The sequence below is a fragment of the Meles meles genome, chromosome 14 (assembly GCF_922984935.1).
Source record: "Meles meles chromosome 14, mMelMel3.1 paternal haplotype, whole genome shotgun sequence".
Lineage (NCBI taxonomy): Eukaryota > Metazoa > Chordata > Mammalia > Carnivora > Mustelidae > Meles > Meles meles.
This window is the reverse complement of record NC_060079.1, coordinates 12,592,309-12,618,174: the sequence shown is the minus strand read 5'-3', so window position 1 is coordinate 12,618,174 and position 25,866 is coordinate 12,592,309. Positions and strand designations below refer to the sequence as shown.

The following is a 25,866-nucleotide window of genomic DNA, read 5'->3' as shown; positions in this document are numbered from 1 at the left end:
CCCTGCTGAGCACAGTGCCCAATGCAAGGCCGGATTCCAGGACCTCGAGACCATGACCTGAGCCAAAGGCAGTGGCTTAACCCACTGAGCCACCCAGGTGCCCCATGACTCTAGTTACTCTTAAGCTACAAAAGATTTCACCAAAATCTCTTACAAATAATTCATATAGCCTGATCATACTGCTGATATGTTTTACTATGAAAGTATCTGGATTCCCCTGGAATACGAAGCAATAACCAGAATTTTTCTTTAACCATGCCAAGAAAAAAAAACTTAAAAGTCAACTTACTTTGGGTGTTGAGTTTGCTAAGTTCCTTATAGATTTTGGATACTAGCCCTTTATCTGATATGTCGTTTGCAAATATCTTCTCCCATTCTGTCAGCTGTCTTTTGGTTTTGTTAACTGTTTCCTTTGCTGTGCAAAAGCTTTTGATCTTGATGAAATCCCAATAGTTCATTTTTGCCCTTGCTTCCCTTGCCTTTGCCGTTGTTCCTAGGAAGATGTTGCTACGGCTGAGGTCGAAGAGGTTGCTGCCTGCATTCTCCTCAAGGATTTTGATGGATTCCTTTCTCACATTGAGGTCCTTCATCCATTTGGAGTCTATTTTCGTGTGTGGTGTAAGGAAGTGGTCCAATTTCATTTTTCTGCATGTGGCTGTCCAATTTTCCCAGCACCATTTATTGAAGAGGCTGTCTTTTTTCCATTGGACATTCTTTCCTGCTTTGTCGAAGATGAGTTGGCCATAGAGTTGAGGGTCGATTTCTGGGCTCTCTATTCTGTTCCACTGATCTATGTGTCTGTTTTTGTGCCAGTACCATGCTGTCTTGATGATGACAGCTTTGTAATAGAGCTTGAAGTCCGGAATTGTGATGCCACCAACTTTGGCTTTGTTCTTCAATATTCCTTTGGCTATTCGAGGTCTTTTCTGGTTCCATATAAATTTTAGGATTATTTGTTCCATTTCTTTGAAAAAAATGGATGGTATTTTGATAGGGATTGCATTAAATGTGTAGATTGCTTTAGGTAGCATGGACATTTTCACAATATTTATTCTTCCAATCCAGGAGCATGGAACATTTTTCCATTTTTTTGTGTCTTCCTCAATTTCTTTCATGAGTACTTTATAATTTTCTGTGTATAGATTCTTAGTCTCTTTGGTTAGGTTTATTCCTAGGTATCTTATAGTTTTGGGTACAATTGTAAATGGGATTGACTCCTTAATTTCTCTTTCTTCAGTCTTGTTGTTGGTGTACAGAAATGCAACTGATTTCTGTGCATTGATTTTATATCCTGACACTTTACTGAATTCCTGTACAAGTTCTAGCAGTTTTGGAGTGGAGTCTTTTGGGTTTTCCACATATAGTATCATATCATCTGCGAAGAGTGATAGTTTGACTTCTTCTTTACCAATTTGGATGCCTTTAATTTCTTTTTGTTGTCTGATTGCTGAGGCTAGGACTTCTAATACTATGTTGAATAGCAGTGGTGATAATGGACATCCCTGCCGTGTTCCTGACCTTAATGGAAAAGCTTTCAGTTTTTCTCCATTGAGAATGATATTTGCGGTGGGTTTTTCATAGATGGCTTTGATAATATTGAGGTATGTGCCCTCTATCCCTACACTTTGAAGAGTTTTGATCAGGAAGGGATGCTGTACTTTGTCAAATGCTTTTTCAGCATCTATTGAGAGTATCATATGGTTCTTGTTCTTTCTTTTATTAATGTGTTCTATCACATTGATTGATTTGCGGATGTTGAACCAACCCTGCAGCCCTGGAATAAATCCCACTTGATCGTGGTGAATAATCCTTTTAATGTACTGTTGAATCCTATTGGCTAGTATTTTGGCGAGAATTTTTGCGTCTGTGTTCATCAAGGATATTGGTCTGTAGTTCTCTTTTTTGGTGGGATCCTTGTCTGGTTTTGGGATCAAGGTGATGCTGGCCTCATAGAATGAGTTTGGAAGTTTTCCTTCCATTTCTATTTTTTGGAACAGTTTCAGGAGAATAGGAATGAGTTCTTCTTTAAATGTTTGGTAGAATTCCCCTGGGAAGCCGTCTGGCCCTGGGCTTTTGTTTGTTTGGAGATTTTTGATGACTGTTTCAATCTCCTTACTGGTTATGGGCCTGTTCAGGTTTTCTATTTCTTCCTGGTTCAGTTGTGGTAGTTTATATGTCTCTAGGAATGCATCCATTTCTTCCAGATTGGCCAATTTGTTGGCGTAGAGTTGCTCATAGTATGTTCTTATAATTGTCTGTATTTCTTTGGTGTTAGTTGTGATCTCTCCTCTTTCATTCATGATTTTATTGATTTGGGTCCTTTCTCTTTTCTTTTTGATGAGTCTGGCCAGGGGTTTATCAATCCTATTGATTCTTTCAAAGAACCAGCTCCTAGTTTCATTGATTTTTTCTATTGTTTTTTTGGTTTCTATTTCATTGATTTCTGCTCTGATCTTTATAATTTCTCTTCTCCTGCTGGGTTTAGGGTTTCTTTCTTGTTCTTTCTCCAGCTCCTTTACGCGTAGGGTTAGGTTGTGTACTTGAGACCTTTCTTGTTTCTTGAGAAAGGCTTGTACCGCTATATATTTTCCTCTCAGGACTGCCTTTGCTGTGTCCCACAGATTTTGAACTGTTGTGTTTTCATTATCATTTGTTTCCATGAATTTTTTCAATTCTTCTTTAATTTCCTGGTTGACCCATTCATTCTTTAGAAGGATGCTGTTTAGTCTCCATGTATTTGGGTTCTTTCCAGCTTTCGTCTTGTGATTGAGTTCTAGCTTCAGAGCATTGTGGTCTGAAAATATGCAGGGAATAATCCTAATCTTTTGATACCGGTTGAGACCTGATTTGTGACCCAGGATGTGATCTATTCTGGAGAAGGTTCCATGTGCACTAGAGAAGAATGTGTATTCTGTTGCTTTGGGATGAAATGTTCTGAATATATCTGTGATGTCCATCTGGTCCAGTGTGTCATTTAAGGCCTTTATTTCCTTGTTGATCTTTTGCTTGGATGATCTGTCCATTTCAGTGAGGGCAAACTCAACACCCAAAGAACAAACAATCCAATCAAGAAATGGGCAGAGGACATGAACAGACATTTCTGCAAAGAAGACATCCAGATGGCCAACAGACACATGAAAAAGTGCTCCACGTCACTCGGCATCAGGGAAATACAAATCAAAACCACAATGAGATATCACCTCACACCAGTCAGAATGGCTAAAATTAACAAGTCAGGAAATGACAGATGCTGGAGAGGATGTGGAGAAAGGGGAACCCTCCTCCACTGTTGGTGGGAATGCAAGCTGGTCCAACCACTCTGGAAAACAGCATGGAGGTTCCTCAAAATGTTGAAAATAGAACTACCCTATGACCCAGCAATTGCACTACTGGGTATTTACCCTAAAGATACAAACATAGTGATCCGAAGGGGCACGTGTACCCGAATGTTTATAGCAGCAATGTCTACAATAGCCAGACTATGGAAAGAACCTAGATGTCCATCAACAGATGAATGGATCAAGAATATGTGGTATATATACACAATGGAATACTATGCAGCCATCAAAAGAAATGAAATCTTGCCATTTGCGACGACGTGGATGGAACTAGAGCGTATCATGCTTAGTGAAATAAGTCAATCGGAGAAAGACAACTATCATATGATCTCCCTGATATGAGGACATGGAGAAGCAACATGGGGGGGTAGGGGGATAGGAGAAGAATAAATGAAACAAGATGGGATTGGGAGGGAGACAAACCATAAATGACTCTTAATCTCACAAAACAAACTGGGGGTTCCTGGGGGGAGGTGGGATTGGGAGAGGGGGAGCGGGCTATGGACATTGGGGAGGGGAGGCGAACCATAAGAGACTATGGACTCTGAAAAACAACCTGAGGGTTTTGAAGGGTCAGGGGTGGGAGGTTGGGGGAACAGGTGGTGGGTGATGGGGAGGGCACGTTTTGCATGGAGCACTGGGTGTTGTGCAAAAAGAATGAATACTGTTACGCTGAAAAAAAAAATAAATAAATAAAAAGGGAAAAAAAAAAAAAAAAAAGAGAGACCTTCAGAGAACAAAAAAAAAAAAAAAAAAAAGTCAACTTACTAAATGCAATTACAACCACATGATAAAAAATATAATTATTATTTAAAAATTAGTATGACTGAATATGTAATATGGGTGAAATAAAGAGAATTAAGAGTACACTTACTGAGTAACGTATAGAACTGCTGAAACATTTCAATGTACACCCAAAACTAAGACAACACTGTATGTTAATTATAGTTCTATTAAAAAAAAACACAAAAACCAAAAAATAAAGTAGCTATGCTTTATAAAAAATATAATTAAAATTAAGTCAACACTGAAGTCAAAATTTGAACATGAAATATACTCTTCTGTAATCATCAACTGAACTGTCACCTAACTCAGTACTGGGTTCCTATAATTACAGAGTACAAGAATACAGTGAAGAAAAGACAATAACAAAAATGCTTGTAAAAAAATGAATTTAAAATTTGCAAAAAATTCAATCTCAAAGAAATTCAAGTTGAAACAGTATTTCTTATCTAACAAAATTATAACTTTTAAAATGTTTATACTCAAAAATGATCTGAGTGCTCTGGGATGTTTTCTTCTACATATGAAAATGATGATCTAACTCTTCAAGAGAGCCATTTACAAAGACTCTTTATATTCAAATTTTAATATCCCTTCTAAGATGTAATTGGCAATGGATGGATTCAAAGGATATATGGGTTATCTGTCATGGTGTTTATTCATAAATGTAAAAAATAATAAGCAGCCTGAACAGTCAACAATGGGGAAAAAAGAATTATATAAAACACAGCATGACCAAAGACAAGTGGAATAAAGGTGAGGATTCTTATACTACCAGACAGCAATAACCCTGGTAATTAAAATAGTGTGGTGCTGACACAGAGACAGAGAAAGTGACCAAGAAAACAAAACTGAGAATTAAAGAACAGCTGCACACATATATGGAAGACGATGTAACAAAAGTGGCCTGGCAGATCAGTTGAAGAAAAATGTGGAGTTAGGAGCTAGGAAAAGCTGACTAGGCAACAGGGGAAAGAGGGGATGATTATCATATACAAAAATTAACTTGAGGGGCTCCTGGGTGGCTCAGTGGGTTAAAGCCTCTGCCTTTGGCTCAGGTCATGATCCCAGGGTCCTGGGATCGAGCCCCGCATCGGGCTCTCTGCTTGGCAGGGAGCCTGCTTCCTCCTCTCTCTCTGCCTGCCTCTCGGCCTAATTGTGATCTCTCTCTATCAAATAAATTAAAAAAAAAGTCATTAATGTGCTTATAAAAAAAAATTAACTTGAGCTGAATTAAAATTCAATGTCAACAACAAAACTTGGACTTTTCAGTGAAAATATGGATTCTGATCTTGGAAAAGGAAAGATTCCTTTAAAATGTCAGAAGTATTACTAGTTACAAAAGGAAAGATTAGCAATTTCTGTACATCAAAAGATCTTTTAAAAAGTAAATACACAAGATACAATTTAGCAACACATGTGACATAAAGATAGCAACAAAGATGGGGTGCCTGGGTGGCTCACTGGGTTAAAGCCTCTGCCTCAGCTCAGGTCATGATCCAGGGGTCCTGGGATTGAGCCCCACATCGGGCTCTCTGCTCAGCGGGGAGGCTGCTTCCTCCTCTCTCTCTGCCTGCCTCTGTGCCTACTTGTGATCTCTGTCAAATAAATAAATAAAATCTTTAAAAAAAAAAAAAAAGATAGCAACAAAGACAGAAACTCAAATAAGGTAAGACACCAACAGGCATTTCCAAAAGAGGAAACATGATCAATTCATGTTTGAAAAGCTGTCCAACCTCTTTAAAATTTGAGAAGGTAGAGAGGTGGGTGGGGGATGGGTTAAATAGGTGAGGAGACTAGGGAGTACACTTGTGAGGAGTAGCAGGTGCTGTATGGAACTACTGAATCACTAGACTGTATACACCTGAACCTAATGTAACACTGTGTTAATTGAATTAAAATAAAAAGAAAATAAAGTGAAATAAAATAAAATAAAATTTGGGAAAGGCAAATCAAGACCATAAACCATTTTACATCATTCAAAAAGCAAAATTCTCCAAGTATGAAAATAACCAAGAAGAATATATCAGGAAGATCTCTCACATATTGCTAACGGGAGTAGTGATGGTTATCTTGTAAATCTGAACTTAGAGCCTATGACTTAAGATGTATTTATCTGAGAGAGAGCGCACATGCACCTAAGCGGATGGGGGGGGGAGAAAAATCTCAAGCAGACTCTGTGCTGAATGTAGACCCTGACACAAAGCTTCATCCCGTGGCAGTGAGACGATAACCTGCGCCAAAATCAAGTTGAACGCTTAACTGACTGAGCCACCCAGATGCCCCAGAGTCTATGATTTGATTCCATTTCTATGGTATACCCAAGAGCAACTCTCTATTTGAGCCCAGGGATAGTCACAGCTACACTATTTATAATGGTAAAAAAACCAACTCAATGATAGGTAAATAAATATACTGATACATTTACAAAATGGACATCTTCAGCAATGAAAAATAATGAACCACAAATACAAGCAGCTGCCTTCAGCTCAGGTTCATGATCATGGGGTCCTGGGATCAAGTCCTACATCAGGCTCAGGGAGTTTGCTTCTCCCTTTCCCTCTGCTATTCCCCCTGCTTACAGTCTCTCTAATAAATAAATCTTTAAAAATTAAAAAGGAAAGAAGAAAAGGTCCCAGAAGACATTCTGTACAATATCCTTTTTACTAAGTTCAAAACAAACTAAAGTAGGAATATATGATTTAGAAATACATATGCAAAACAAACAATTTCAAAAAAGAAGAAATGATAAAACACATTTCAGGTTAATAATTACCTTTGGCAGGAGAGATGGAAGATGGGATGGGGAGGAAAACGTAAGTAGATTAAGTTACTGGAAATATTTTAATTATTTTGTGTTGGGAGATGGATTCATCGGTATCCCATTTTCTAAGAAAAAAATTACATATATATCCCTCATTGTGAATCAAGATTTTTGAGAAGTTGTAGAATAATGAGTGATTTGTGTGTGTATATTTTCCACATGTTATGAGACAAAACTGTTCCAACATTAACTTCTTTTTTTAAGATTTTACTTACTTGTCAGAGAGAGCACGCACACACAGGCAGAGGAAGTGGCAGGAAGAGGGAGAAGCAGTCTCACTGCTGAGCAAGAAGCATGACGCAGGCCTCAATTCCAGGATCCAAGGATCATGAACTGAGCCAGCAGACGCTTAACTGACTGAGCCACCCAGGCATGCCTGAACATTAACTTCTTTATAAGTAAGAGAAATAAATTATTATTACCAACCTTTAATTCCCTCCAACTGACTGGTGTGCAGAAGTTTATTGGCTTGATCATACTTCATAAACAACTGCCAGAACACAGAGTTCGCATTAGAGCACAGGTCAGTCACAGTATTTTTTAACCCTTCCAAGTGCACCAATGCTGACAGAATACAATCTAACCAACAGAGAGCATTAGCATTTTTCCACTGGACACATAAAGACTGGCAAAGTGATGTACATTTGCTCTCCAATGCCATTTCCAGTTCAGATGCGCATCCTTCATTCTGAGGAGAAATCTCTCCAGTTCCAGAAACATCAACTGTAGTAGGATTTTCTTCAGCAGCCATGTCAATACCAGCCTCCAAAATCTCATTCTGTTCCAAGGAATCAGCTGTCCTAACTGGGTTCTGTGGACCACTGTGTGGTAAACCAGGTAAGTGAGACGAGGTTTCATCATATGCTTCTCCATCATGTTTGCTGTTCAAAACTTGTTCACCAACGACATGATTTTTAGTCTTTTTGGCATTTGCTAAAGGAGGTGAATCTTTATAGTTGGTTTCTGAGAACTTCCTTTTTTGAGGCTTATTTGTAATATGACAATCTTCCAAATCAGGAGAAATTAAGTTACTAAGTGATTTAGAGCCCAAAGGATAGATGCACTAGGGAAAAAAAAGAAAATGATAAAAACTACAAAATATTCAAATAAAGCTCAAGTTTTATATTACAATTTCTATGTCATGAAAAATACATATAAAATTTTAGTATCAGTACAACTGTACCAATCTAAATTTAAAGGAACTAGAAATAAGCCACTATTAAATCAAAACTTTGGCCCCCCAAAGTATAATTTTCCCTAGTTAATTTGAACAATCGAGGGTTTAATCGGATCCACACTAGAGGAAGCTAAAAGGAAAACATACATACTTCTGTTTTAATAAAAACCTAATGTTGAGTGAGTTAACAAATTTCAACAATTTAAAGAAACATTCTATGATGAGTGTTACTCTTTTTGGGACAGGTATACTGCATAACATTAAAAACCGGAAAAGTATTTTCATTTTCGGGGTGAAGCATTTTCAAATAAAAAAAAAATATGCATTAGTAATTTCTGTTTAATTTTAAAACTGAGTATTAATCTGACAGCACATAAGTGTTACCAATTTTACATTCTTACTGGATCTAAGAGTCAAACTGGCTGAATTTTAACAACTTCATCAAATCTTATTATGTATTAAAACAACTTCAGCCAAATATCAGAAGTATAGACAAATGACCAAAATAATCAATTTTCCCCAAGTTTGAAACCTAGGAAAATATTTTAAAAGACAAATCTAATATACTATGTGTCCTCATTTAAAATAAATGCCTACTTCTACACAAACATGGTAACTGCTACTTTGATGGCCTCTTATAAGTAAAGAACGACCCTCCTGCTATTCATGCCCTGGTAGTGTCAGTCCTGTGCTGCACCACTCTTGGCTTAGCCATGGGAGCAGCTATGATGGGACGCTCACAAGCACAATGCATGCGGAAGCCTGATAAGCAAAGGCTCATTAGGCTAGTCCTTTGGAGCCTTCCTTCTGGAACACTCCTTGAAGGTCCCATCCATTATACTGGGAGGAGCCCAATTAGCCTCACGGAGAGACCCTCATGGAAAAGAACTGAGATCCTGGCTGACTGCCTGAGCAGAGTTCCCAGTTGGCAGCTATGTGGACATTTTAGGTTTCCTGGCCAACAGCAGGTGATGTATAAAAACTACCTGCACAACCCACAGAATCATGAGGAATACTAAGTCAAGCCATTAAGCTTTTTTTAGTCACTAGGTTGTAAGCAACAGATACTGAAATGCACTAAGTCCTCTTTACAAGTACAGGTTCTTCTATACAAATGAACACTATGCTCATAATACTGTACTTATGAAATTCTTTAGTTTAATAGGTAAGTTTCTAGATTGTTCTCACTGTTACCAACTAGGAATGCACTCACCAACTAAGAACTTGACCCTCAACTTTACACCTCGAGATTATTTCCTAAATCCTACCATATGCCAGAAAATAAAGAACGCTTTAAAACAGCAATAATTTTTGTATTCATAGTCACAGACTGATATATACTCCAAAAAAATGAAAGCAAGACCTCAAAGAGATATTTGCACACCCATATCCACTGCAGCATAATTCACAACACCCTAGAGGTGAAAGCAACCTGAATATCCATGAATGGACAAATGGATAAAGAAAATGTGGTATATACATACAATGAATTAATAATATTAATTAGCCTTAAAAAGTAAGGAAATCTGTTCACTGGCTACAACATATGTAAATATTGAGGACATTATGCTAAGTAAAATAAGTTAGTCACAAAAAGGAAATATGGTATGACTCTACTTATATGAGGTACCTAGAGTAGTCTCATAGAGACCAAAAGTAGAATGGTGGTTCCAAAGCATGGGCGAAGGGGGAAAACAGGAGCTGTTATTCAGTGAGTACAGAATTTGAGTTTTTCACAATGAGAAAGTTCAAGAGATCTGTTGTATAATAATGTGAATAGACCTAACACACCTAAACTGTACACTTACAAATGATTTAAGACGGTAAATGTCATGCCTTTTTTTTAAATTAAAAACTTCTTAAAAAACAAAAATATAAAAAAGCTTTACTGATCTCAGAGTCAAGATCATGATGTGCATATCCTAGCAGCACCCCTACTTAATTAAAAATCAATAACAATTAACAGGCCCTGGAGCTGCAAAATTTAGTGGTCTAGATGGTTTCCTCCTACACTATTTGCAAATGTCTCAACTAACTTTTCTATCTATAATTTGTGCTCCAGTCATAGGGCCAGTTTAAAGTACAATTTGTCCTTGTCCCATTTTATCCCTCTTATAAATCACTGCTTTCAGACTTTTATCTTTTTATACCTCGACTTTAGTTTCTACTTTATATTTATAATGAACACGCCATTTCTGTTAGAAGTTTAGCTTATCTTAAAAAAACAAAGGAAAATCATAAATGATACTACACAGAGTATTAATTTTTTCACCTAGCCCAACCATGCAAGAGCATTTAAAATCTTAGGTTGAAAAAAATCTAATGCTCCCTCTTCCACTGATTTTTTGAGCAGCTTAAAATACAGTCTTGTTTTCCTATAACACAGAAAAAGGAAAACACTGCACATTACCTTGTATTTGGAAAATTATCTATAAGGTATGCCAAAAACAAACTATAAAAATACTTACAAAAAAGTTTACATTCATTTTACCAATGAAGAAAACCAAGAAAATGAGTGTTTTCTCTGACGACTTAACTAAAGACTTAAGAGCCTTATAAAATTTCATGCTTTAAAAAAAAAAACCCCTAAATAAATGTTCCAGTAAAAGACTACAATGGAATACTAAAAAAAAAAAAAAAAAGAGAGAGAGAGAGATAAAACTCCCGACAGTTTGAAAAAACTTGAATTTCAATTTATTAATTTGGAAGCATGGTTTGAACCTTAGTGCTTTTTTCAAATCAAGAAACTTCTGGCTAAGAGGGTTTTCCCATGTGATTCTTTGCAATTTGGCAAGTGAAAGCAGAATGTTCAGTGGACTTAAAATTTTACAATAAAAATGTTAACAAATTAGAAAACTGATTCAAAGGTCTTAAGACCAGGGATCAGCAAACTTTACCTGTAAATGGCCAGGTAAGTGGGCTAGTCCAGGTCTCTGTCATAACTACTTAAGTCTGCCACTATAATACAAAAGCAGCCATTGACAATGCAAAAATGATTGTGTATGGCTACATTCCAATAATACTTTTTTTGGACACGGAAATTTGAAATTCATATAATTTTAATGTATTACAAAATAGCATTCTTTTCATTTCTGCCTAGTAATTTAAAAATGTAACTACCAGGGTGCCTGGCTCAGTCATTAAGCTTCTGCCTTCGGCTCAGGTCATAATCCCAGGGTGCTGGGATCCAGCCACACATCAGGCTCCCTGCTCAGTGGGAAGCCTGCTTGTTCCTCTCCCACTTCCCCCAGCTTGTGCTCCCTCTCTTGCTGTCTCTGTCAAATAAATAAAATCTTTAAAAATAAATAATAAAATAAAAATGTTAACTATTGTTCTTAGCCTGTGGGTGTCATACAGTTTGCTGACTCCTGGTGTAAACCAATCTACTTCATAAAATACACGGGGCTCTTACTGAATAGAATACTTCCTAAAAATTAGATAAAAAATTACAGTTCTTTGTTTTAATCTGCAAAGAATATACTTAAAATTCTTGGTTATTTTTTTCTCATCACTTTAAAAAAAATGCTTCAAAACTAAAAATGCAAATAATACCTCTAACTTTAATAGCTAAAAGCTAATGTCCTAAGGACAAGGACTTCTTTATTATGGCAGTCCATCGTGAAAGAACTCTACTGAAATACTATACATTGTTTGGAAGAGGGGAAAATATAATAGTTTTTTTTTTTTTTTTCTAGAAAGATTTCTCTTTCCTATGGTCACCATTCTACAACTTTGATCTGAGCTAGTTACTGAATAAACACCCTATACAGTCTGCTGTTAGGATAAGCTGTCAAACATCCTAACACCAAGCTCGTTGTTCGACAGAGCCAATGGTCTGCTTCAGGGGCAGCTCTTCGCAATTCTGTGACACTTTTTCCCTCTCCACTGGATATAATCAGCATACAAACATGCTGTTATTTTTTCCAACTTAAAAACTTCCTCCCCCAAGTACCACCTCACATCTGTATTTCTCAGTTCTTCCTCTCTAATTTTCTGTAACTCACTCTAACCAAGCTTTCCTTTATCACTAACACTTCACCCAAAATATTCTCATCAAGGTTCTCAACAACACCCACAACACTCTACCGAGGGGTGAATTGAGTCTTCATTCTCCTTGAGCTGAAAGTAAGTAATTTGACTTCCAGAACAAAACACTCTTCCTTTTCAGGGTTTACTCCTACCTCACTGTCCAACTCTTCTCTTACTCCTTTCCTGGTTCCACTTCATCTCCCCAATCTCTTAATGCAGGAGTGTAACAGGGCTTAGTCCTTGGATTGCCACCAATACTTTTAGGTAAACTTACCCCCTTTCATGGTTCAATTATCTACATGCTGATGACTCCCAAATTATCTTTCTCTAACAACACTCTCTACCTAATACCAGACACACAGATCCAACCACTTACTCCATATACCCTCAAGTACCAGATGGCTGTCTCAAGCTTGACTGGTCCTGGCCTATCTTCCCCCCAAAACCTTCCTCTTCCCAAAGTCTTTCTCATCTTAGTAACAGGCAACTCCACTCTTCCAATTATGCAAGCCAAAAATCTGGGAATCATTCTTCATTTCCTGCTCTCCTACTATGCATCCCAGTCTTTCAGCAAATCCTCTTTGACTCTACTTCCAAATTACATAGATAATCCAACCACATCTTATTGCATTAGCCACTATTTGCTCCCCAAGGAATATTCTAAGTGTCTTTCAACCAGTCTCCCTACGTCAGGTCCTGCCCATTATATATACTTTCAAGAGAGAAGCCACACTGAACCTTTTAACATTTAAATCAGATAATGACACTCCCTGTTATGGCTCTTCATTTCAGCCACAGTAAAAGCCAGAGACTTTACAATAGCCTCTAAAACCCTACTTGGTCCAGTCCCCTCCCCATTATTTTTCTAACCCATCTTCTATTACTCCGCTTTACTTAACTCAGATCCAGCTCTGGTAGTTTCCTTGCAGCAGAATAAACATGGACAGGCAACCTTTACTGGCTCAGGGCCTTATACCTGCTACTCTCCCTGCCTGGAATGCTTGTCTATCTGAAATCCACATGGCTTGTTTTTCATCCCTTTCAGGTTTCTGTTCAAATGTTACTTTCTCAATGAAGAGATCCTTTCACCACTCTTCTTTAAAATTGTTAACTACCCACTCCCTAACACTCCAGTCCCTGGGCTTTATTTTTCATTACCTCATACACAAAAAATGTAACTTACTTACTGATTTTTCCTCCCTCTAGAACATACCCACCTTAAAAAAAAAAAAAGAAAAAAAGATTTTATTTATTTGGCAGAGAGAGAGAAAGCAGGCATACAAGCACAAATTCAAGCGGGGGGTGGGGGGGGTGGGGGGTGGAGGCAGGCAGAGGTAAAGGGAGAAGCAGGCTCCCCGCTGAGCAGAGGTGGACCTGGGACTCCATCTCAGGACATGCCTAAGCCTAAGGCACACACTTAACCAACTGAGCCACCCAGGTGCTCCCATAACCACCTTCTTGAGGGTAAGGTATTTTTTGCTTTATACATTGTATCCTAGCCTTTGGAACATTGCCAACGTGATGCCATTAAAAAAAAATTACTGAATAAATGCAAAAAGAAACATTTCTATTTGTAGGAATGCCTGGGATTTTCTTCAAGTTACACTCAGGAAAACTACCTATCACTATCAGTGTTGATTTAGTTTAGTATTTTGCAAACTTGGCCAATCATCAGACTCATCCCTAAGAGTTACAGAACTATATAATTCTGGGTTAAGTCTACTAACAGGCATCTGGGGGTGATACCTGGAAATTTTTTAAAAGTACTCCACGTGATTCTGATGCAGTTGAACTGCGAGTTTACTTGGAATGAAACATACCTGCAATTACAAGACTATATCCCAATTACAGTTCTGCAAAATTTATGAAGATCTTATGCTCCTAAACTCTGATTTCTTATTCATAATGGAAATATCTACTTCGCAAAGTTTTGAGAACTAAACATACATATAAGAGTTTCATAAACTGTCAAGTAAAATAAAATGGGGAGTATTATGAATTTTAATGAACTCCTATATAAAAGTGCCACTGTGGGTGCCTGGGTGGCTTGGTCAGTTAAGTGACTTCAGGTTAGGTCATAATCTTGGGTTCCTGGGATCTGAGCCCTGAGTAGGGGCTCCCTGATCAGCAGGGAGTCCACTTCTCCTCCCCACCCCAACTTGTGCTCTATCTTGCACACGCGTACTCTCTCTCACTCTCAAAAGTTTTTTAAAAAATTTGTAGCACTGGATACACTAGATATTTAGATTCTTAAGTATATATATTTAGAGATTAATAACTTTTCCAATAAGTTCCAAAGTTTATAAATCAAAGAGATGGAAGGATAACCGCTATATACCAACAACTAAGAGGACCCCAACAAGGTGAAAAAAAAAAATCCATCTTGAAATGTATTTTTTCCTCTCACAAGTCTAATGATAATAAAAACAAGTACCTTCATGCAATAACTCAGGGAAAATAACAAAATATTTAAAACTGTATACTAGACAGATCTAGAAACTCTGGTTATCTATGTATTAAAAATGTACAGTCTAAAAAATACACAATGAGTACAAATTTAAACACTGAAGAAAAAAACTAAAACCTTAATACTATCTAAGATTAATACTTTACCTGCAGATCCTCACACAAAAAGATAGATTCTTGAAAACTAATTCGGTAAGTCTTTAAGGCTTTTAACTTTCCCTTCTCTCTACAAGCAGGGCAATACCCATCTGACGGGACTTTAGCTGAATCATAATTCTAAAAAAGAAATAAAGTAAATTAAAATATAGACATTCCTAGATTGTATCAAATTACAAAAAGTTATATGGAAAAGTAACCCAGAAAAAAAATACAATTTTCACCTGGAAGTGTCCTGGCTAGATATTTTAAACATGGCAAATAAAAGAAATGCATATATGCTTTAAATACAACTACTATTCCAAAAAGAATATATTACAGTTTTAAATATTAAATTTTAAGTTTTAAAAATAGCATCAGTTTTATTTGCAAGAAAAAAAGTAATGTCAGCTGCCAGGGAAAATATATGTTCCATATTTTCAGAGAATAATAAACCACAAGGTCTATGTTTTATTTCTACTTTCACATATCAATAAAACACAGAGAGGTAAATACATTAAAATAATCTTTCGCCATTGCTGTAAGATTTCCGTGGAAGATACCATTTTTTAAAAGTTAATTGGTAAAATTAAAACCAAATTTCAGTCTCAAAAAAGGAGGAAAAAACCAACTTTGCACTGAGGCAAAAAATAAGTTCACTAACTTTTCCCAAATACCCCACCATGTGGAGTGAAGATATCCCTATATCAGTCCCTGGTCCAATCACTGGCAAACCATTTCCAATCTTCGGGGAATCCATCATTCCGAGTCATTGGCTAATTTATGTCACTTGAAACATGTCAATATCACTAAGGATTTTTCAATGAACCCTGGAAAAAAAAAAGTCAATAAACAATTAAATAAAAGTCCTATTTACTTTGAAAAAGAGCTATGCTATCTTATAAGCTGCATATATATTAAGTATGTTTTGAAACTGTATGTCCCAAAATAAACATATTCTAAAATTGTAAGCTTGAAGCAAAAACAAATTACCTGTATTTACTTATAATCCTAGTAAATTTGTTGGAAGAGGGCAGACTGGCAACAGGACCAAGTTGGACTCATTCATAAGCAAATTAATTAAAACTTATAATAGAAATAAGCTATTATTTAAGTAACAACTTATACTAACCAGAGTTTAAAAACCTAGGTTTTTAGGGCCTATGCATAATCTGAAACAAGCATGTCAGCATCATACTAAGAATACATTTTACAGACGCCAGATCTATTATGCCATCGCTTGACAGGGACAAAAGAACCCCATACATTTTTACTGCTTTCAACCATCAAGGTCATCAAGAGAATTATGCTATTTTTTTAAAATTTCCAACAATACGCTATTTTATAATAAACAAACTATATCACACAAAAATATAAACACTATCACAGTACAAATTACACATGTAACAAGCTTGTTTTGAGTTTAAATCCGTAGAACAGAATCACATAGAGTCAAGTCAAAATTATAAGTCTGGAGCTCAGTACAAGGGAAAATTAATTATTAAGAGTAGTTTAGATATGGATTTAAAATATAGGGAAACCAGATACAAAAGACCTTAAAGCAGAGTAAATCACCACTTAGTAGGGATGCTGTAAAATAACTTCAAGCAAAAAGTCTTTCCCAAATCTATGAATTTCTATGACACCCACCTCCTGGGAAACTGTGGGTTAGATTCACTTTAAAAACCAGTTATGCTATTCTATTCCAGATGTATAAACTTTACACATCTTTTAAGCCATGGAATAATTTCAAAAATAAAAATGCTTCTAAGAAAAGTGTAAGTGAATCTCAAACACCTGAGGAAATATTGCTAAGGCAGGATTTCTGAACTACAGCACTACAGACATTTTGGACCAGACAATTCTTCGTTTTGAGGACTGTCTTGCACATTGTAGGATGTTTAGCAGCATCACTAACTTCTACCTACTAGATAGTAAGGGAATGCCATGGGCACAACCCAGCTGTCAGAACCAAAAGTCTCCAGACATTGCCAAATGACCAGGGGAAGCAAAACTGCCTCACTGAAAACCACTGCTTTTTGCTTTTTTTTTTTTGACAAAAATAAGCCTGATAACTTTTACTTCTTCAGCTCCTCAAAGACAACACCAAATTTCTTATTTTTGGCTGGCTCTATTTATAATATACTTACAAAAGAGAACTATACAGGAAAGAGTCAAACTGCTTATGGTTCCAGAGTAGCTAAAAGCATGGGCTTTACAGCTGCACGTGTGGGTTCAAAAATTTTTAACACCGCTTTGTACTAAGAATTAAATACAACAATACATGTAAAATGCTTAGCACCTGAAGAGACAGTAAATTTTAACTACTATTCATTCAGTGCTAATTTTATACTTCACTCTATGTATAGAATCTGCTGCACATCTTGTATTATTCTGCGGTATTCTCAAAAGAAAAACTGGTGCCCTATATAACCTGAGTAAGATGTTTTTGATGAAAATTTCCATCTGCTGGAGGGATCTAAAAAACTTTCTTGGCCTGTTTTTTTTTTTCTCTCTCTCAATTATATAAGTAAAACATAAGCCTTCAAATCTACTCTGATCCTGATCCCAGCAGCCAACATTTCAGCGGGAAAAGCAGATCGGTTGGTGATGGAAATTCAAATATGCAAAACCCCACAAAAGAAAATTCATTTAAAAAAAATACCAGAGGTGAGCTATCCAGATCTTTCAAAAACAATTAACTTTGTCTTCTACACAAACCTTGGGGTGATTCTTACAAATTTGTCTTCAACGCTCAACTTATTGTTCTCCCTACCAACATAACCTGCTCCTTTTTATTGTATCTGACCTATATTTTGGTATCTTCATCTTTCCAAACACACACCCCCAAGAAAATCTGAGTGGTCCTCGAAATTTTCACTTCCCACTTCTTCATGCAGTAAGTCACCAAATTCTGTGGACAGTTCTTTGGAAGCCTCAAATCCCCACCTCTCCATTCCATTTCAATTCTGTAACACTGCCCAAGTGACGCTTGTACAAAATGAGTTTTAAGCTGAGACAGCTCAAATTAAAATCACCTGTTTACTCCAACCCGATTACAGGAAAGTCCAAACACCTCAGTACGGACCTGAAAGTAGTATATGACCTAAAGCTCACTATACTTGAGACCAACCTGACTTTCCAATCTTACCCTCCTCTACTCCACTTCACCCTCAGCACCTTTCTTCTGATGCCCTCTTTTCAGTACTTCAGGGAATCACTGATACTCCCGGACCCCGAATGTGAATTACTTAGCCCCATAGGAACGCAGTTACAGCACAATGAATGTGTAAAGGTTGCCCTGGGAATGACGAAAAATATGCAGTTAAGCTTGTTTCACAGTCCCGCGTGCACTGTGGGGAGACCCACAGAACCAGCTGCTCCGAGAAGAGCCTTAAACCCATTTTGAGTTTGCCCTCCAAGAGCAAGAGGGCTCAGCACATGAATTACCAAAGGTACTACCAGAGCGAACTTAAAGCCGAGGAATGGGGCGGCTTTGGGTGCCCAGCCCTGCCTGGTTCCAAACCCAGCCCTCCAGAATCACAGACGCACAGGACCAAGGCATCTCAGGTTCAAAACCCAACCTTGAACACCCAAGGAGATGTAGGATTCCGTTAACCCTCTCCACCTCCGCGCTCTTTAGAAGAGCGAAAAACAAACAACTCTGGTTTCTCTTCAGCATTTACCTCTCTGAACCAAAACGAATCAGTAACTGTATCTCCACACCTCAGTCACCAAGCCTCCCACCCGAGCCCAGCCCCAGCCCCCTTTCTCCTCCCCGCATAGTCCACCTTTCTGCGCGCCCACTACCCCAAAAGCAGTGTCTTTTCCCCAGCTCTGTCCCCCTTCCCGATTTCAGGAGCCAGAGGAAACTACACTCTCTCCTCTCTTACCTGCCGAGTGCACTCCCCTTGCTCGCACCGGGTCGGTCCGAACTCCTGTTCCAGACTGGGTCCACACTCCACCGTGCAACGTTCAACCCACGTTCCCCTCGACCTGCTCCTCCCCCACCGGCCTCTCCACTGGAAAAGCAGCTTCCGGTTTGAGTCCGCAGCAAAAAAGTTCCCCTTCCTGCTCCGCGCGGGGCCTGAAAGTACGTCTACGTGGTGGGGAAGACAAGAACCGTAGCACTTCCGGACGGCCTCTGCAGAGGCGTGGCTGTCCGCCCGGTGTCGCCGCCGGAATTTCAGCAGCCGCGACGGCTAGGGGCGGGGCCGGAGGCTGCCGAGCCCGGCATCTGTGAGTGGCTGGGTTTGGGGAGACGACGTTTCTGGAAGCTGCTGGAAAGCGCTCGAGTGGCGGAGGTGACGCCGATGGCCAGGGGGTGGGGCGTGATTAAAACTAGTGCGCGTCCAGCAGCGGAGGGATTAGGCTGAGGGAAGAGCCTGGCGCGCGCAACTTTGCGGCCTGGCCCGCGGGATCCCTGGTCGGAAGACGACGCGGCGGAGAGTGACCTGGGTGGGTGGGTGAGGGAAGGGCCCAGTGGCCTGCAGAGACGGGGGGTGCAATGGAGCCTGTCGGACGGAGCGTCTCTGCAGCGCTGCGGCCGCCACGACGATTGTGGGTCGCGCAAGGCCCCCGTAGTCCGCTCTCTTAAAGCCTCAGTGAGAGCCGAGCAGTCACAGAGTGTGTGTTCACAAAGGGTCACCACACGCGGAGCTGCCCCCTCCCTGTCTCCCTAAACCCCATCTTCGAGGCCAGGGGCTTTTCTGCCAGGATTCTGGGGGTGTTTCTCCTCCTTTCCTCCCTCCCAGATCTTCTAACGGTAAGGGGAGTAGCCAAAGCACAGGGACTTTGCTATCCACGAGCCGTTCTAAGTAGTCAGCAGCCGATCTGCCCCTGCTGCGCTCGTTTCAGCTGCCCTGCCTTGCTTTAACTTCAGAGAAAGGGGGAGTTCTCATTTAGTTGATAAGTTTAAGGCTCTGCTTTCTTAGGAAGGTCTTGTGGTTTAAGGGACATCGTGACCGCGTGTGCTATTTCTGAGTTGCATTCTGAATCTTGGGGCAGCATATTCTAGAAGTCCTTTTGGTCGATTGGTTCTATGTCCTAGAGTAATATGTAGTTTCTGACCGTTACTTTTTGCAGAGTAACCACCGTTGGCATTTTGGGCTGTGGGGTATTTTTAGTGGTCTCAAAGTATGTAGCTATATTCTGGAATAATGCTGGTGATTTTGATAGGGCGGTATAGAGGAAACAAGTCCCATATACCAAAAATTCCTCAGTAAAAGATTTGTTTTACTTAAGAATGCGTATGGCCGAGAAATCCAATAGGGAGTTTATTTTGTTTTTCTCTAGACCGAAAACCAGGCTGGTTAATTTTTGTTTACCCTTTTTTGTTGTACTCGATTATTAATATACTGGTTTATTTGTTGTAAGATCTAACTAGTTAAGTTTTCTCTTTTTAAATGAATTATGAAAATGCGAGAACCTAGTATTTCCACCTTGAAATAATAGCCAAACTCAGAGTTTTTCTTATTCATCATTGCTATTTCCATTTTTTAGGATGGAATACACTAGATTTTTTATTTGTAATAAATGTTTGCTGCATTGTTAACTGCATAAATGGAACAAAATAATTGATTCAGTTAAAATTTTAAGATTGAAAAATCAACATCGCCAAACTGAACTGTATCAATGAAACGTTGTTTGTAAAGTTGATTTACAGTCTTTTAGCGCAAATTTGATTTTTTTTGCCAGGAAAAAATATCTTAATAGTAACAAGCAAAATGGATGTGGGGCTTGGGTTGTGGAAAGAAAAGAGGATTTTAGTATATACTGTGTTTTGACTCAGAGCTTTTCTTCCTTGTAAAAAGAAAAAGTTCTGCAAGACTTTATAAGATAAAAAGAATGATGATTATATAGGAGAGTCAATTAGAAGAGGTTGACTAGAAAGTCTCCTTTTGTTTATATTAAAGTAACAGTCCCACGTTGAAAAAATTGAATGCATTTCTGTTTTTTCTTTACCAATATATTTGGAATGCCTTTTTCTATTTACACTGGTCCCAGAAATAGGGCAATTACCTTACAGGAGAATTAAAGCCGTCTTGTCAGCAGTGTGGGACAGAAGTTTTATTTACCTGTTTTGAATTAAAAACTAACACAGTCTAATCAAAGGGAGCTTTTATTAGAACAGGTGCAATAGGAATATAATGTACAATTAGGATTTTCTGTCTGCCTGTCTTCTTTCCTTCCTTACCTCCCTTACCTCCCTTTCTTCCCTTTCTTTCTTACCTCTCTCCTTTCTTTACCTTCTTTCTTCTTATAGTGTCAGGTTTTGTACTGTCTGCTAGGTTGAATTCTGTAATCACAAGCCAAGTCTTCAGCCCAAACCTGGGATGTAAAAGCTGCCTGCTGTGATTGGTTGTTCTGATCTCATCAAAAAGATGAGAGCTGAGGTGACTAACCATATTTTTAACAGCACCTTTGCGAGTATAGTCTATATAATCTCTTGTTTAATTCCAACATTCGGGAGGCTTTACAAACCAGAAACTTTTTAAGCTTGGAGATAAAGTGCATTTGGTAACAAAATATGACCTGAGCAAATGAGAAATTGTATATAATTTTTATCCCGTATATTTTGCTGAAGAAATATGTTTGATTATGGGGTACTGCCGTTGGCCACTGGTATGGGAGGTGTTACATAATGGTTTGTGTACCTTGTAACATTTTAAATTTCAAGAAATTATTACTTTTCTTTTTTCTTAAGATTTATTTATTTGTTAGAGCACAAAAGCTTACAAGCTGGGGGAGTGGCAGACAGGGGAAAAGCAGGCTCTCCAGTGAGCAAGGAGCCTGATGCAGGGACTCCACCCCAGGGTTCTGGGATCAGGACCTGAGCTGAAGGCAGAGGATTAACCAAATGAGCCACCCACACATCCCAAGAAATTACTATTTTTAAAACACATCCAGACTCAGGGTTTTGGTTAAGGAATGTGAACCTATATAAATATTTTTGGCAGTACACTTGTACTAGGCATTTGCATATTTAGAAAATTAAAATAAGACACTTTAGTTCTTGCCCTCAGTGAATTCAGTTGAGATAGGTTAGAAAAAATACATTTATCATATTGTAATATGTGCAGTCACATATTTTTAAGTGTAGCCACATCAAGGCCACACAAGAAATTAGTAGCCTCAGGATTTGAGGTTATTTCGTACTTCAGACTCTATATTTAGACTGAACACGACAACCCATTATGTAGCCTAAACTTGTTTGTGTTTTCCTCCCACAAAATGAGAAAATGGTATGCATAGAGTAGATATTGGAATGTCTGATTTCTAGTCCTCTTTTGCTGTGTGATCTTACATGAGTTACATAATTTTCAAGGCCTTGGCTTACAGATCTATAAAGTGAGAAGTTTGGAATAGATAGTCACAGTTTCAGTATTCTACCTGCAAATATTTACCTCAGAACTATGCCTACTTTTTGAAGTGTTTTCCATTAAGAACATGATCCTATTTCATCTCAAACTATTTTATTGCCCATTTAAATTTTATGTTTTTCTTTTGGATTAGGTAATACATTCATATGGTTCAAAATTCAAAAGGTAAAAAGGAATATGCAGTGAAAAGTTTTACTTCTTCTCCTGCCCCTTAGCCACCTTGCCTAGGAAGCAACCAATGCTAACAGTTTCCTTGTATATTTCTCAAAAAAACTTTCACATGTATATAAGCAAATACTACACATATTTTATTTTTTGCCTTTTTTTACATAGATGGTACTATGCTGTTTATGTACCTTATTTTTTTTCATTTATATTAGAAGTTCTGTATCATATAAGGTAGTTCCTTATTCATCATTATGGCAGCATAATAGTCCATCATGTGATGTATCACTTCATTAGTCCTCTCCTTTTGGACATTTAGATTTTTTCCTGGTCTTTATTAAAAGGATTATACGATGAATAACTTTGTACATTCCTCATTTTCCATGTATGTGAATATCTTTTCTGTAAACAGTGGCATAGCTCTATTGGGTTAGTGACATAATTGATAAAACCATGTCATTTATATTATGTTATTTAGTTATATAATAGTTATTAATAGTTATATAATGTTATTTAGTTAATAATAGCAATAGTTATATATAACAATAGTTATATAATATGTTACTTAGTTAACAATAACAAAAAATTGATGGCTCAGGGTCTCAACACTATATTCCCAGATTTCCATCAACTTTGACTTACGTGCTGTCTGTGCCAGAATAGTATAGTGGTATAGTGGACTCAATACCCTATTTGATTCTAAAGTTAGCATACAAAATAAATCACGTCATCTTAAGAGCTGTTTCTTTCTTTGAGCCATAGATGAAGCAAGTGGATTATATGTAGAGACCTTGTCCTAAATGAACAAATAAGTGTATATGTAAGTTTATATAAATAAGTATGTAATGTTTAAACACTAAAATCCTGCAGCAGAGCATGATTTTCAACACGAGGCTTATAGGAATGGAGACTAATTGACGTAACAACATACTTACGTTTTTCAGCTCATGCTTGCTTCTGGGCATATATGTATTGATTACTGTGTAAATTGATATTTTTCTGTTAAACTTCCTTGCCAGGCACATACAGTTGCTTTATCTGAGATGCGACTTTTATGTATGTATTCCGACTTTACCACTAAGAAAACTAAACCTAAAAGTAAACAGTTGACCCAAATTCGCGTAACAAAGTGGCAGATCTGGGACTAGAACCAATGTCTTCTAATTTCTAATGCAGGGCTTTTTCCAGTATAGCACATCCTCTCATAATTTTGCGTATAGCTATAGCAGTAGATCTGAGAACGCCCAGTGGTTAAATACTGCTTTCAGTCCATCTTCTCTGCCTAGGCTCTAGAGCAGCCTAGAGTTCAGAAAGCAGCAGGGTGTTTTTCTGAAGACAAAAGAACATCTATAAGCAATTATTGAAGTAATTACACAACATGTTGATTAGCAATCAGGAAGACTCCAAATCAAAAAATTAAAGCTGATCTAGAGAAACACTCTTCTTTCCTAATTGGAACACAGTTGTCATTTGGAGGTCAATTTATCAGACATACGGACTGGGAGGAAATTAGGATTATTTAGAAACAGTCCGACATTCCCCTGAAGCTGGCCTTGTAGCATATAACCACTTCCCTTGCTTTATGGCCTTAATTCTGGGGCTGTTCCCCTTTTCCTTGCATAATTGACTCACCCTTCAAGTGTCAGCCTCAGTTTCTCTTGTCAAGCTGTCCACCCTATCTGAGCAACCCTCTACCTGCCATCCCTACTCTTAATTCCTTAATTATCACCTTCTGTTTGTTTTCTTCAGTGTGTGTGTGTGTGTGTGTGTGTGTGTGTGTGTGTGTGCTGAATAAGCTGTGAGCTCTCTGAGGGCAAGGACTACATCTGTGTTGTTCCCTGTTACGTATACATTACCTAATACATAGTACAAATTTGTTGATCAATAAGCAATCTTCATGGTTCCCAATTCATATATGGCTGACAAACCCTACTCTTAAGATGGAATGTTTTCAATAGTATATTTCCCTGTATTTTTATATTTGTTAGTTCAGCGTTTTTTGGGGAAAATGTATATGTAATTTATATGCTCATCTTCTTACTGAGAACAATATTGTCACCAAGCTTTTATTGAATATGCAAAGCACTGTGCTAAATGCTGGCTGAATACAAAGGTGAATAATGCATAATCCTTATCCCTAAAGAAAAGTAGAAACATTTGTAAACAAATAGTTTCATACAAAGGCAAAATGAAATAAATACTAAATAGAGATGTGCAAGAAATATTCAGTAGCAACAATGAAGAAAACTGCTTAATTTTAATTACAGGAAGAGCCTCACAGAATTGAATTTTCACTTTGGTCTTAAAGATAGAGAAATAGTTGAGGTGAATAGGGATGAATAAATGTTCAGCTTCCCTTTTTAGAAAGTCTTTAAAATAGTAATGTTTATCACAAAGAACTCTTACAAAACATTGTCATAAGGCAATCATTAAAAATTTCAGTAATAAATAAAATTACTGTCACCTTAAGCATCATACTTCTAAATTGAGACTAACTTTAAAATTAATTTGACTATTTTGACTAGGTTGGTGGTTTCCAGCAAGGTGCTAAGTCATCAGTTCAATCTAATAATTAGATTCTGATTGCTAATTGCAGTTAGTAATTATTTAGTAAACTGATCAATTCAGACAAAACTGTCAAATGATTTTTTTTTTTTTTTTTTAAATTTGACAGAGATCACAAGTAGGCAGAGGCAGGCAGAGAGAGAGGGAGAAGCAAGGCTCCCTGCCGAGCAGAGAGCCCGATGCCGGGTTCGCTCCCAGGACCCTGGGATCATGACCTGAGCCAAAGGCAGAGGCTTTAACCTACTGAGCCACCCAGGCACCCCTGAATGATCATTTTTAACTTTTTTTTTTTTTTTTAAGATTTCATTTATTCACTCGACAGATAGAGATCACAAGTAGGCAGAGAGGCAGGCAGAGAGAGAGGAGGAAACAGGCTTCCCGCTAAGCAGTGAACCCGATGTGGGGTTCAATCCCAGGACCCTGGGACCAGGACCTGAGCCGAAGGCAGAGGCTTTAACCCACTGAGCCACCCAGGCGCCCCTTAACTCTTTTTTTTTAAAGTGATTTTTAAGCCATTGTGGTCTTTAATGTGTGATTCTTTGACCAACCATGAATTAAAATGTAGACTATTTTTTGATGGTCTAATTTGATTTCTTCTTTACTGTTGCTTTCCTATTCTTGTGTGTTTTCCTGAGCAATAGACTCTCTCCTCCCCTTTTCCTTAAAAAGGAAAAAAAAGAAAGTCTTTAGATTCACAGACCTGATTTCAGCTTGTCCACTTACTAATCACAGTTCTGCTACTTTCAGTTTTGTTTCTTCCAACAAAATACTTAACTTCCCTGAGGCTCAATTTCATCCATATGATGAAAATATCCACTAATCCCACTGTGTCATTTAACTAGTTTTGTGACCTGAGGTAAATTATTTAATCTGTCTGATCCTCAGTTTTCCCATGTATGAAATGAAATTATCTTAAATGAGGTGATACGTAGAACAGTGCCTGACAGTTAATACGCCTTCAGCAAATGTTGGTTTCCCTCCATTATCTTCAATCTCATCCAA

General features: G+C 37.9%; 1 protein-coding gene and 1 long non-coding RNA gene across 5 annotated transcripts in view; one reads left to right on the top strand and one right to left on the bottom strand.

Moving 5' to 3' along the window:
* Nucleotides 1–18,801, bottom strand: part of USPL1 (ubiquitin specific peptidase like 1) — a 37,988-nt gene extending 19,187 nt beyond the window's left edge. Inside the window, exons 1-4 of one of the 4 annotated variants that reach the window (XM_045978061.1) lie at nt 18,646–18,800; nt 15,417–15,582; nt 14,765–14,893; nt 7,372–8,008 (exon numbers count right to left, since the gene is read on the bottom strand). In XM_045978061.1, coding sequence (XP_045834017.1) covers nt 7,372–8,008; nt 14,765–14,893; nt 15,417–15,515 — 865 coding nt within the window. In that variant the 5' untranslated portion in view covers nt 15,516–15,582; nt 18,646–18,800. Of the gene's footprint in view, nt 1–7,371; nt 8,009–14,764; nt 14,894–15,416; nt 15,583–18,645 lie in introns of all 4 variants that reach the window. The other 3 variants (XM_045978062.1, XM_045978063.1, XM_045978064.1) reach the window with 3 other exon arrangements.
* A 454-nt stretch (nt 18,802–19,255) lies between these two features.
* LOC123924994 overlaps nt 19,256–25,866 on the top strand; it is a 115,847-nt gene continuing 109,236 nt past the window's right edge. The window contains exon 1 of the long non-coding RNA XR_006814883.1: nt 19,256–19,517. This is a non-coding gene — a long non-coding RNA (uncharacterized LOC123924994). The remainder of the gene's footprint in view (nt 19,518–25,866) is intronic.